The sequence below is a fragment of the Tiliqua scincoides genome, chromosome 2 (genome assembly GCF_035046505.1).
Source record: "Tiliqua scincoides isolate rTilSci1 chromosome 2, rTilSci1.hap2, whole genome shotgun sequence".
Classification (NCBI taxonomy): Eukaryota; Metazoa; Chordata; class Lepidosauria; order Squamata; family Scincidae; genus Tiliqua; species Tiliqua scincoides.
In genome coordinates this window covers 110,860,444-110,873,475 of record NC_089822.1, presented here as the reverse complement: position 1 = coordinate 110,873,475, position 13,032 = coordinate 110,860,444, and the positions used below count along the sequence as shown (strand labels likewise).

General features: G+C 43.6%; 1 protein-coding gene across 2 annotated transcripts in view; it reads left to right on the top strand.

Annotated features, from left to right (window-relative positions):
• VAV1 (vav guanine nucleotide exchange factor 1) overlaps positions 1-13,032 on the top strand; it is an 85,710-nt gene that overhangs the window by 35,976 nt on the left and 36,702 nt on the right. For both annotated transcript variants that reach the window (XM_066613427.1, XM_066613426.1), the window contains exon 2: positions 8,405-8,521. In XM_066613427.1, the coding sequence (XP_066469524.1) occupies positions 8,405-8,521 (117 nt within the window). The remainder of the gene's footprint in view (positions 1-8,404; positions 8,522-13,032) is intronic.

Below are 13,032 nucleotides of genomic sequence, written 5' to 3'. Positions count from 1 at the left end.
AACATTGTGAAGACCAGAATTTTAAAAGTTAAAGAATAAAAATCTATCTTATGGTATTTTACTATAGTCAATAGTCAATAAAACCTTTATTAGGCATAAACATTTGATAGGTGAAGACTCTGTACAGAAACCGTAGAGACCTACAGTCTCTAAACCTAAGTAGTACACAAATATATGTATATGTGCGCACCTACGTGTACACACAGATACAAACGTACATTACATTTTACATACAAACACGAATTATTTAAAAAACAGAAAACAATCAGTTACTCTGCAGATATTGCCCAGATGTAATCTACTCAGTGGTTAGTTGGTACAGAAAGCTTGGCTCGATTCAGATTACTCAAATTTAGGAATTGTGCGACTGAGAGGGTTGTCAGTCTACATCACCTGCTAGAAGGAATTGAATTATAGCTTTCTCAGAATGCCCTGTTTTAGCATGGAGCAAGGGAGAGAGAAATTGTTGTCTTAGCGCTTGATATCTGGGACAGTGCAACATAATGTGTGTGGATGATTCTACTTCGCCTAAATTGCAGCTACATAAACAATCTTCCCAGGTGGCGTTTCTAAATCTGCCATGTAAGTCATAGAGGGGGTCACATTGCAACGTGCCAAGGTAAAGGCCCTTCTTTCCAGGGGGTGCGTTAGGAGGGACAGATATTTTGGTTGTTGACCACTTGTAATTTTAAGTTGAGAGTTCAGAGGGGAACATTTTTTCTGTGCTGCGCCTAGAATCTCTTGCCTATATATCTTGACTATATAGCATATAGTCTGGTTTTCACAAGTCTAGTGATAACCTCAGGAGAGGGAGCTCCTTGTAGATCGACCTCAAGGCCCATCTGTTGAGTTTTTTTTATAAAATAGTACTAGGCAAGGGGTTAACACTGAATCAGTCAACAGCCCCTCTAGCAGCAAGTCGTGATCAACCCTGAAAAAGACTTTGGCCCAGTATTTTAAAAAACTGGACCATGCATGTAACTGTGTTGACCTGATTCCAGGCAAAGTGCTGCATAGGGAACTCAATGCGGTAAGCCAAGAATTTTGTAAAGAAATTTGGATTGAAACCTTTCAATTGTATTATTTAATGCTGGCATGCCATATAAAACTTGTGGTATGACTTTTACATTGAAAGCTTGTAAAGCAGCTGGTACAAACCGGTTGCCCCAGGAGAAGAAAAAGCGAGTTATGGCTTGAACCACTGGTGTGGATGAATTAATTGCAGTTGATTGATGAGAGGACCAGGAATGCTTATAATGAAATCGAAGACCAAGGTACTTGAATTCCTTGACCTGTTGTATTAATTTTCCACTGAAAAGCCAAGATTGTGGTCTCCATGAGTTCCCAAATACCACAATTTTAGACTTTTCATAGTTTAACTGCAAAGAGTTTATTGTAAGGTATTCAATGCAGTCTTTGACCAGTCTCCGTAAGCCTATTTTTGTACGTGAGATCAGAGCCATGTCGTCAGCATATAAAAGTAAAGGGACGTCCACCGATCCCAGTTTGGGGCAATGCGAATCAAGCTTTGTTAGGAAGGGGGCCAGATCATTGATAAAAAGGATGAACAAAATGGGTGCCAGCACACAACCCTGCTTGACCCCCTTGTTGATTGGGATTGGAGCTGAAAGGTCACCTTGTGGGGATAATTTCACTTGATAGGAAGTGTTTAGGTGGAGGACACGAATTAATTCTAATAATCTTTTGTCAAGTCCCATCTTCTCAAGTTTTTCCCAGAGTCTGTCCCTATCAATAGAATCAAAGGCAGACTTTAAATCCAGGAATGCCACATGGAGTCGAGATTTCTTTTGAGTCACCTGTTTGAAAATTAAGTGGGACAAAATCATACAGTGGTCGACTGTGGACTTGTTTGGTCTGAAACCAGCTTGCTCTGGACCTATGATGTTATAATCAGATATCCAGGAAGAAAGTTTTTTCAATAAGTGGGATGCGTACATTTTCCCTGCGACATCCAAAAGGCTTATTGGCCTGTAGCTAGAGGGAAGGTTCTTATTTCCTTTTTTGAAAATAGGGACCAAGATTGATCTGGTCCAGGATTCTGGAATTACTCCAAATTTATTGATTCTTGTGAATAGTTCCGCCATAATTGGTGCCCACCAGTCTGGCGCTGCTTTGTAGATGTCTGAGGGAATTGCATCTGGGCCAGCTGCTTTGCCCTGTTTTAGCTGGTTAATAATTGAAATGATCTCATCCACTGAGACAGCAGGCCAGTCTGGGAGGTCTGGCGGGATGGATGCCTGAACCGCAGAGGTCGATTTGGATTCATAAAAAAAAAATTGATTTAAAGTGCGTTTCCCACAGTTTGGCAGGGATTGTGGTAGTACCAATTGACTCCTTATGAAAACAACCTGATATAATTTGCCAAAAACTCTTAGAATTTTTTGATCTAATAGCGTTGATTAGCAGTGACCATCTTGCTTCTGCAATACAATGGATTGAAACTCTGACAGCTTCCTTCAGGTGGGCAGTCAGCTCGAAATATTGGCGTAAAAGTGTTTTACTGTTGGTGTCTCTAAATTTTTTGTAAGTGCTGCGAACAGCAGTTTTCAGAAATAAGCAGATCTGATCAATCTTAGAGTCATCTCTCCTACCCTCAACTCTTCGGGATGAGGGGATCTTACCTAATACTTTCAGAAGAGTAGATATTAAGTCCTCAAAAAAGTGGACAATCCCTGGTTGATCCAGAGTGGACAACTGAGGGATTTCCTTTGCTTGTATCAATGCACAAAATAGGTCCTTAGAGTCTGGGTCCCATTTAATTCTTTTTGTTATGTTTGGGTAACCTTCTTCCTCTTGGGTGTTAGTGTTGTGATAATGATTTGGGAGATAGTCCAAATCACACAACTGAGGATTTGTATCCAACACAAATGTTTGCTATCTGGGGAAGGAGTCGAGGAGGAACCAAGATATAATCAATGACACTTGCATCTCTAGATGAGATGTAAGTGAATTCTCCATTATCCCCCAATGCGTCTAAGCCATTTAGCCAAGTAAGGCCATAAGTAATACAAAATTTGGCTAGAAGCAGCCCCGCAGCATTAATTGTTCTATCTTTCGATTGCCTTTCGAATAGACAGGTCTCTGGCAATGTCGTATCAGTAGGTAAGTCCCAATGTTGATGAAAGATGTCGGAATTATACCCCACCCTGGAATTGAAATCTCCTGCGATTAGAATCTTATAAGAGGAAAATTTACCAGTCAGGTCATTGATTATACCACTAAGATATGCCCATTGCTTTTCAGTTGCAGATTTATCTTTTAAAGGGGGCATATATATATTAATTATAATTATTAGCTTCACCTTGATTGCTTGTATTTTGCAAAAACTATCAGCCATAAATAGCAATTCATGTTTGAAAGCAGATTTCACTAATATGGCAAGGCCACCAACTGGGCGGCCTTTTACTGCATTCTTCCGTGCGGGTAAAGATATAGAGAGAAACCCATCAAACTCAATAGGTCTAATTGCCCAAGTTTCCTGCAGTAAAATAATATCTCGGTCTCTTAAAACAGTATCTAGCTCTTTTCCATGAGTCTTTGCAGACCAACCAGCGATATTACAAGAGAGGATTTTCAGCTGACCCCGTGGAATGCTCTGGGAGCGGGTAGGTGAAAGTCAATCTGATGAAGTTGAAGTTGAGAGGATTTGAGTATCTGGATCCCTCTGATTTCTTATAAGAGGATGTTGTGTCCCTTTTTCAGGGATGTTGTGTCCCTTTTTTAATTTTTATTAAAATATAGATCTTTTACTATATTTTAATAAATTAGAGACTGTACAGTTCTTAGGTAGCAATTACTGATGGTTATTTTTCAGGATCTGGCCTCAGGTAAAATCAGACAAAACTATCCTATCCATCAACTCCATGCTATGTCTAGAGCTGTTGCCATCACTGTTGTAATGGGAGGTGTGAGCAGCATAGCCAGGTCATCTTCTCTGTTTGGATAGTAGAGTGATGACCTTGAGTGGGCTTGGATGAAGAACTGGGAGTCAACATATGAAACTGCATATGCAGACCTTTTATCATAATTGGCATCAGGCTTCCAGGGTTTCGGCAGGTGTCTTTGCCAAACCTATCTGAAGATGCCTGAAATTTAACTTGGGACTTAGTACATGCAAAGCAAGTTTTCTATTACCCAGAGCTCTATTTCTCAGCTTGCTCCCACTCACCAAGCTTTGTAAGTGTCTAGCTAGCTGAAAATATTTAACAGATGGTGTCACTGTGCAGTTGAGAAATGTGGTGATAAGAGAGTGCTAAATGTATTACCAACCATACTGCTCAGCACTTTTTTGCAGGAAGTGAACGTGCTGGGGAAATAGTTGTGTGTCCTCATCCACATCAGATGGGGAAGTCACTTGTGCATGTGATGGGATTACTTCTTTACTTCCCGAGTTCACACATGCACACAGGTTTTTTTTAAATTCTGCTTTCTGCTTTACAGCTGACTGGTGTGAAAGTGCCAGACTGTCCAAGTGCAGTTCATATACAAATGCCTATTAATATGCTATAAGCTAGTAAGAATTCCCATCAAGAGATTATGCCTTAGGAAATTACTTAGAGTAGAGAATAGACCTATAGGAATAATTAATAACAGACTACCAACAAAACAAAGAAAAGCTAGCTCAATCCTATCCTAGCGCTCAATCCTACCCAACATTCCAGTGTTGATGTAGTCATGCCAATGGGGCATGCACTGCATCCTGGAGTGGGGTAGCAGTCATGGAGGCCTCCTCCAGGTAAAGGAACATTTGTCTCCTTCCCTTGGGGCTGCATTGCTGCTGCATCAGTGCTGGAAAGTTGGATAGGATTGGGCCCTTAACACACTAGGACTGCAGTCCTACACAGTGTATTGTATGCATACTTTCCTGGGAGTAAGCCCCTTGAACAGAATGGATTTCTGAGTAGAAATGCATAGGATTGCTCTGTAACGTACTTATCTCTACAAGTAATCCACAAGCAAATCTGCTTGTTGCATTCTCTTGACATCCCTTCACAATTCCGCATGAATTGGAAATGGGGCCCCAAGAATAAAGCTACTATGCAGCCAAACTGAGCAGAAAAGGCAAGCACGTAGGGTGGGAAAGTAAGGGAGTGGGGGGTGATCATGCAAGGTTGGGAAAAAATACCTAATGGAATTTTTCATCCGCCCCCACACCCAGGAACCTTGATAGGTATTTAGCTAGGTTAGCTAGTACTATACTCAACTTCCTGTCACACTGTGGCATGACCAACAAACAGAACTCAGGGCAGGAGTGCGCAGGTCTGTAGGGCTTGGTTCTCAATGTCCTGCATTGAGTTGTATGAAATAAAGTAAGACAGGCTTTATTCTGGGACATGTTTGAGAGGGGGCAGACCTGCTCCCCACTTCAGGTACAGAGATTACCAGGAATAGTTGGAGACCCTCCCCCAACTTGCTTGTACTCATGAGGGGCAAAGTAAAAGTACTGTGCTGTGCTTAGGGACAACATAAAAAGAGGGCCCAAACTGGCCCACAGTTTCCAGTATTCAGTGGGCCAGCCCCTGTCACCACTCAAAGAACCCATGTAGGTAGGAAGGAGCTATGTCTGCCCTCCTAAAGGCAGCTCTGAGGCTGCAAATGATGTCTTTGATAATACAATACTTTCCCCATTGTTGCGTTCTCCAATCACATTAATAGGAGGGGAGGAGAAAGGAAGGAGGCAGTGCAAAGTGAATGCATCTGCAAGGCTGGCAACAGGGAAACATTCCTAGCTTCCTCCTCAGGGCCAGATGGCTGTGCTCAGTTTGAGGAAAATAGTCCTTGACCTGGTGTAACCAAATTTGATTTCAAAAGTTCTGGTATTTGGATGAGGGCAGGACAGATCAATGTGCAGAACCAAGTGGATGATTTGCAACATAACTGATAGGAAATGCTTGTGCTGGCTGCAGTGACTGGTATCCATATCCATCCCCAATGGGGGGAAAGAGGAATTTGCAGGGAGGAGGTGAGCAGAAGAACAGTCAGAGGTGGATACACAGCCTTTCTAGTGCTCAAACTCACACCCCCCCAGAGGCTGCTTTTGGTTTAAAAAAAACCAAAGCATTCAGGGAAGCTGTGTGTTTTTTAAGTGTTGTTCTCATATAGCATGAGAGTATCTTTCTGTGACAGGGAACACTACTGTGATGTAACAAAATCTCCCCTAGACACTGTGTGAGGGACTACATGGGATGCCAGTGTATCCTATGCACAGAGAGATGTACTGGATACACCTATCCACCCAGCCAGGGATCCTTGCAGTCTATGAGGTCTTCCTCCCTCCCTCCCTCCTTCCTTGCCTGTCAGAATGGCAGCTGTTTGTGTAAGGTTTAAGTTTAAAGCCAGTTGGCTCTGGGTAAGGCTGCTAGACCTTCCTTCTTTCTGCCCCATTTTGCAAGGGTTGCTGGGAATCTTGGGCCAAATGGGTCCTGAGCTGCCCAATTTGTCCCAGTTGTACCTCATTGTATGTGCAGAAGCGCATGTCTAGTAACTATGGTATCCCAAAGTTTGCTGTGATTAAACATAGAGATGCTCAAGCCAGAACCCCTTGCCCCTTCTCTTAGTATTTACCTGTCGTCATCCCCTCCACCAAATTACCATCCCCAGGGTTTTGACAAGTTCTGATGGACATAAGTTGGAAATTGATACTATACTTGATCTTAGCCAAAAGGCCAAGAAGTTTTATGGCAGGGCTGTGAACTTTAATTGCCACCTTCCTTTCACAACCATCTTTCAGCCTTGACCAGGCAGTAGCAAGGAGGAAAAGGAAGCAAGAGAGCCTTTTTTCCCATGCAGGTGGTGTGTCTGGGAAACTGCTGTGCCTCTCCCTCCTTTCCATGGTCACTGCCTCTAGAGAAATTTTAAAGAACTGCTGCATTCTTGCATTTTCCTTTCATTCTCAGAGTTCAAAATATCTTAAAGCAAACTTGTGGTTGGCAGAACATAAGAATGGCCTTGACCAATGTAGCCCAGCACTCCATTTCCAACAGTGGTCAGCTAGATCCCCAATGACACTCATAAAGCAGAGCATGAAGGAAAACGCCCTCTCTTGCTGACAGAATGACCCCTTGCTAGCTAGCCACTTTCAAGCTTTGCCACAGAATTTCTGTAAGAGAAATGTGTAGTTGCAGAATGCTGGTCACTGATTAAGTGATGTTCTCCAGCTTCTTCCCTTTGGAAATCTAGGCTGTCTTCATGACAGAGAACAATCTGCAAGTAGTTCCTCCACACTGCTGGCCCAACTTCTTCAACCTTCTGCTTCTGGTGCCTTTTTACATCAATATGATGCTTCCTCCTCTGACACCCCTCCCCCCAACACTGAGGGTTGAGTCTCACTACAGTACTGTACAAACAACTTGGTCCTATCCTTGCCTCCCCCCATGGTAGAAGATGGAAGGTAAAGGAGCTTGATCCTGTAAACTCAAATCCCTGTCCCCTTCCTCCATAGTTTCACACTGGTTCAAAATATGCAGTTGATTAATGTTTATTTATGTTGTCTTAAGTTGCACAAAATATGTTAGGGGAAAAAAATGGGGTTCTTTGTTACACAACTTTCAAATTGGTTGAAGGTCCCTTGGCATAGGTGTGGTGATGATAGGGCCCATGTGCCCTCCTCAGTCCTAAGTATTGGTGGTAGTGGTAGCTCCCAATGCACTGTCAGGAGTGCTATTGGCTTTGCCTCAGGACTTCCAGCAACCTGGCAACACTGAGCATAGCTGAGAGCCCAATCCTGAGCTTGATGCACTGGCTTACTGGTGTGCACTGTTGCAAACGTGCTATAAGGTACATTTGCGAGTCCTAATGCCGGATGAGTGCCCGTGCTAGCCCAGCACTGGCCAGGCTAGTAATGGGTGGGCGCCCAGCTTCCGCTGCTCAGCAGTTGCACCGCAAATCTCAGAGGAGATGGGGAGGAGGTGTTCCGAGGAGGGGGCAGGTGGGCAAAGCGCGGGGAAGAGACTTGACAGGGAAGCGGGAGGTGGGGAGAGGGCGGGGGGAGGTGTGCCAGAGGAGGGAGTGGGGAGGGAGGGAGGCGAGACCGGTGGAGCAATGCTCAGCACCTGACACGACCTTACCTCACCACCGACCTTGCAGTGAATTGAGTAGCGCCATTGCGGGGCTATTCCCTTTATCGGGGGGGAAGGCCGTTTTCGGTGCCGCTGCAGTCCCATGCCACAGAAGCGCAGGATTGGTCTCTGCGTCTGCTGTTGCTTATTGCTTGTCAGTTTGGCTCAGAGTCTGGGTGGTCCTGGTTGAATTTTTCAATCTATGAACATGAGAACTATCAATAAAGGGGAGCAGGAAATAGCAATGTGAATAAGCGAAGCATGTTTAGCATGGTGGTTGTATGGCTGTCACAGCCTTAAATCCTTTCCTTGCACTTCTCTTCCAGTTCCTGTGCCTTAAGAACATCCGGACCTTCCTTTCTACCTGCTGTGAGAAGTTTGGTCTGCGGAAGAGCGAGCTCTTTGAAGTTTTTGACTTGTTCGACGTGAAAGATTTTGGGAAGGTCTGACTGCTTAATCTATCTCTGTTTCACAAAACCACACAGGCATGGTACAGGGTTCAGATTAACATCAGAGCGCTTCTGACTCCTGAATTTTTGTGTTAATGCAAACAAGTCCTTAAGGCCATTGGCAAGGTACTCTGTGAAGTTCCGTTTACTCTGGTTTCCATGCTGGGACTATTGGAACAAGGGAATCTTGAATGGACCATATCACCTTCCTTGTGTTGATTCTAATTCCAAGAGCTACATTTCAAAAAATGTTTACTATTATTTTATTTCAATAACAAGACCTGGGAGAATGAAGGAGGGAGAGATTTAGGAATAGATTGAATATGAAGGGACAGGCCAGAGAACAGGGACTGGCCATCAAGGAAGGTCAAGGAGCTGGCACAGAAACTCATGAAATGCAAAGCCTTGGATGCATTTCTATGCATTTCTATGCATTTCTGTGCTGCCTTGGATGCATCTAAAACCAAGCACAAAAATAGTCCATGCTTGTTGAAACTTCTGAATATACAAGTGTATGTGAGTTTTGAGAGAGTACACCAACACCAGTGTTCAGTGAATGCACCTAATAAGAAACAGCAGCAAAAATAACATAAACAAGGAATTCATATAAATAAGAACAAATAATTGTGTGGCATGTGGTCTTTGTTACATGCCAGATATTGCTTATTTGTGACCAAACAACTGGTTTTTTAGAGTAGGATCTAGTTCACTTATTGTGATCACACACACACACACACACACACACACACACACACACACACACACACACCTCCCTTACCTATTATCTCCTCCACTTTCTGGTTGATCGTATCCATAGTTTGCCATGATGTCCTCATTGATCAAACTAGGATTGCCAGGTTTCCTATGGCTCAGGGCCAAATGTTACCAGGGTATTTGCAACCTGGTTTATTGTGTCCTGGTCATTGCTGTCCCTGGACATTTGTGTCTGGCAACAAACCCCATGTTATATATCCTAAGCCTCTTATCCCAACCCTAACCCTACCTTTGCATTTTAAAAATTAAAAAGTACATCTAATATAAATATACTTATATTGGGACACAAATATCCGGGATGCAAAAAGATGCAAATGCAAAAAGATGCAAATACCAGGACACTTTTAACATGGGGCGCAGTTGACCAGGATGCAATGGTTCTACCTTTGGGCCAAGGTCATGTGTCATTGATCTTAATGTGCTTAACTTTTATTTGTTAAATAAAAGCCATTGTGGGTGCTAATGGGACTTCCCACACAGTTATCAGCTATGGGACAGGTATGTATGTTCCAGATCGGGACTGTGGCAGAGCCTGGCTGTGACTGGTCCCTCAGGGTGGAACCCTGTGGCCATGAGGATGGCATTAATAGCAAAAACTCTCATTGAGCAAAGCAGAAAAGAACTCTCGCACTGCAGAGCCACAAAATGGAAATGTAGTATTGCCAGATTCAGTATGAGACAGCACTGCCTTGTCATTGGTAGTCAGAGAGAATATGTCTTCAGTTATATTTACTTGTATTTAGTGTCATCAGGGGATAAAGAGATTTTGCCAAAAGCTTTTACAGTAAAAAAGGGTTTTGAAGAGAGACTGGAACAAAGAGTGAGGTGGTATCACGTAGGTATTCTGGGAAGAAATTGCAGATTGTAAGGGATAGGGAGGAATATACGGAGAGGGGTGCTCTTTATGTCAGTGCAAAGTTGTGCCTTCCCAGCATTTTGTGCTTCTAGCCTTCATTGAATGTGTGTTTGACCAGATTGTCAAAGCAGGTGGATATTCTCATTTGCTGTATCAAAAGCCTATTCTTTCCACCAACCAAGCAGTTGCATCGCAGACCATTTGAAGGATGCTCGCTCCGAAAGATACAGTACCTTCTAATGTTGCAGGGGTTGCTGGGAAGTGTCTCTCAGATCATGTGGTGCAACTTTGAGGGTTGGGCTCATGAGGGGCAAATGTCACAGGTTAGACTCTGTGTAAAATTGCTCTGTATTCAGCATTGCCTAAAGTAAGGGTCTCCAAACCCCGGCCCGGGGGCCAGATGTGACCCGCAGCAAGCCTCTATCTGGCCTGCAGCCAGCCTCTGATCCCCTAAGAGCCTCTGGCCCAGTTGACCGAACACAACCAGAGTTGTGCTTGTGGGGTGGGGGAATGGGGGTCCATTTACGTGTGTGCTTTATTTCTTGCACTGCGTTCATGCTTGGAGAAGTCCTGAACATTTGAGTCCATTCATTTATTCATTTATCTAAGTTCCATCTCTAATGTATTTATTTAAATTTTATATTTAAGTTTCCCCCCCCCCCCAGCCCTCAACACTGTGCCTCAACACTATTTGATGTGGCCCTTTGGCCAAAAGGTTTAAAGACCCCTGGCCTAAAGTATAAAAAGGGAGGTATTGCATAACACCAAAGGTTGGGGGCTATCCAGCTTCATGGGAACCGAGTTCCCAGACCTTTGCTCTTATCTCAGTTGGCCAGAAAGCAAGTAAACATTTGCCCACAACAGGATGTGAAAAACAGCAGCAGAACCACATGGCCTGCTGCAGTGGGTGTATCCTAGGAGAAAGCCTGCAACATGTGCAGCCTTGCTGCACAAGGTTTCCGTGAGGCCAGAAGTTGCAAACTGTATGAGTGAGTGAGTGACAGATAGTAGGTTAGGAGGATTGTCCATTCTCAGTAGCTGTCTTGACTGGCTTCCAAGAAAAGCCTGACACCTGTTTTCATGAGCCAGACGTTACCAGATGGAGAGGGGTCACGGAAGAAGAAGAGGGGACCATGCCAGCCCTCTAATCACTGCATATACTCGCCTATAGGTCAAAAAATTATGGCTAAAAACACAGCCTGGGGCCTGGGTCGACTTATACCTGGGTTGACTTATACCCAGGTCAATGCAGTGAGTGGAGTAGAATCCTGTGGGAGCTTCTGGGAAGCTTATGGAGGCTCAGCAGTCTGGTGAAGTTGGGGGGTAGAAATGGGCTGAGAAGCAGGAAGCAGGTGGAGATAAAGGAGAATTTTTACCAGTAATTACGGTATTCAGAGGCAGCCATTTTAGCCTCTTCTCCAGACAGGAAGCGAAGTGAAGGTGCTTCTGGGAACTATAGTCTGTATGGGCTGTTGCTATGGAATGCAGCACATACTACCGCAAAGCCTCCCCACAATTCCCAGAACCCCTTTGTCTCCCAGTTTGGAGAAGAAGGGGAATGCCTCCTTCTTTTGCTGCTGCTCAGAACATTCCTGGCAAGTCATTTGCAAAGAATTTCACCCCCAAGTTTAGGGGCCTGGTTTTTAAAACCCCAGGATGTGATCCTTATTTCCATCTGAAACAAGGTCCCAGGCTGCAATGCATGTTACTTAAGAGTAACACCCAGGGAAAGCAAGGGGTCTGCTTCTGAGCAAAGAGGATTGCAACTGTGCGCAGCTCAGTCCTTGTTGCTCGTCTCCCTGCTGTGAACTGAACTGCACACTCCCAATTGCATGTTTTATGTTACATGTCATATGTAGAGCCTCTGGCTTAACACACCAGGCACCTTAAAGAAGGATTTGACTGATTCTACTGGTTCTACTGGTATGTTGCTTATAGGCACAACACTTACTCTGACAGTGTTAATGCAAATGTTGTGAAGACCAGAATCTTAAAAGTTAATGAACAAAAATGCATCTTATGATCTTTTATTGTATTTTTAATAAATTAGAAACTGTACAGTTTTTAGGTAACAATTACTGGAAATTTATTTTTCAGGATCTGGCTTCAGATAAAATCAGACAAAATTATAGTCAAACCCCCCCCCCTAAGTTTAACCCCCGACTTATCCAAGGATCATAGAAAATTCCATGATTTGGGGCCTGAAACCTGCCCTTGACTTATCTGTGAGATTGACTTATGGGCGAGTATCTGCGGTACTTTTTTCTTGCCCCAAAATAGATAATACCGGAGGGCAAGCTAGTTGAGATAAATCACATCTTTTCATTTACATTGCAAAGGATATGTAGGTGAGGGGAGCTGGATTTTCATCCCCAACCCCACTTTCAGTACTGGAACTGGAACTGAAGAAAAATGTATGAAAAATTGAGCATTGGGAAGTAAGACAGCTCTTTTTAACTACACAGGGTCTTTAGTCACTCCCTACTTTATGCATGAACAGGGCAGACTCATGAATAAACACAGGAATAAACAAATGTCACATCTAGTTTGACACTACAATAGATTCCTGTTAAACATTTTCTAGAATGCTTCCAAGAAAGAAATTTCCATAATAGCCACTCCATAACATACTAGTAACAAAAGCAAACAAACAATCCCAACTCCAGAGGTCATTGTGGTATAGGGTTGGGTGTGGGCCTCTAAAAATAATCAGCAAAGACTTGCTAGTGGTCCTGCTCTGTTCTTGCTCTTCAATTCCAAATTTCTCATAACTGAATTTCATCTTTTAGATTGCTGTGACTTTCAGGCATCACATTTCAAGTTCTGAAGTGGGGGGGGGGGGGTCTGCATTATAAATTCACAAAGCACCAACTAC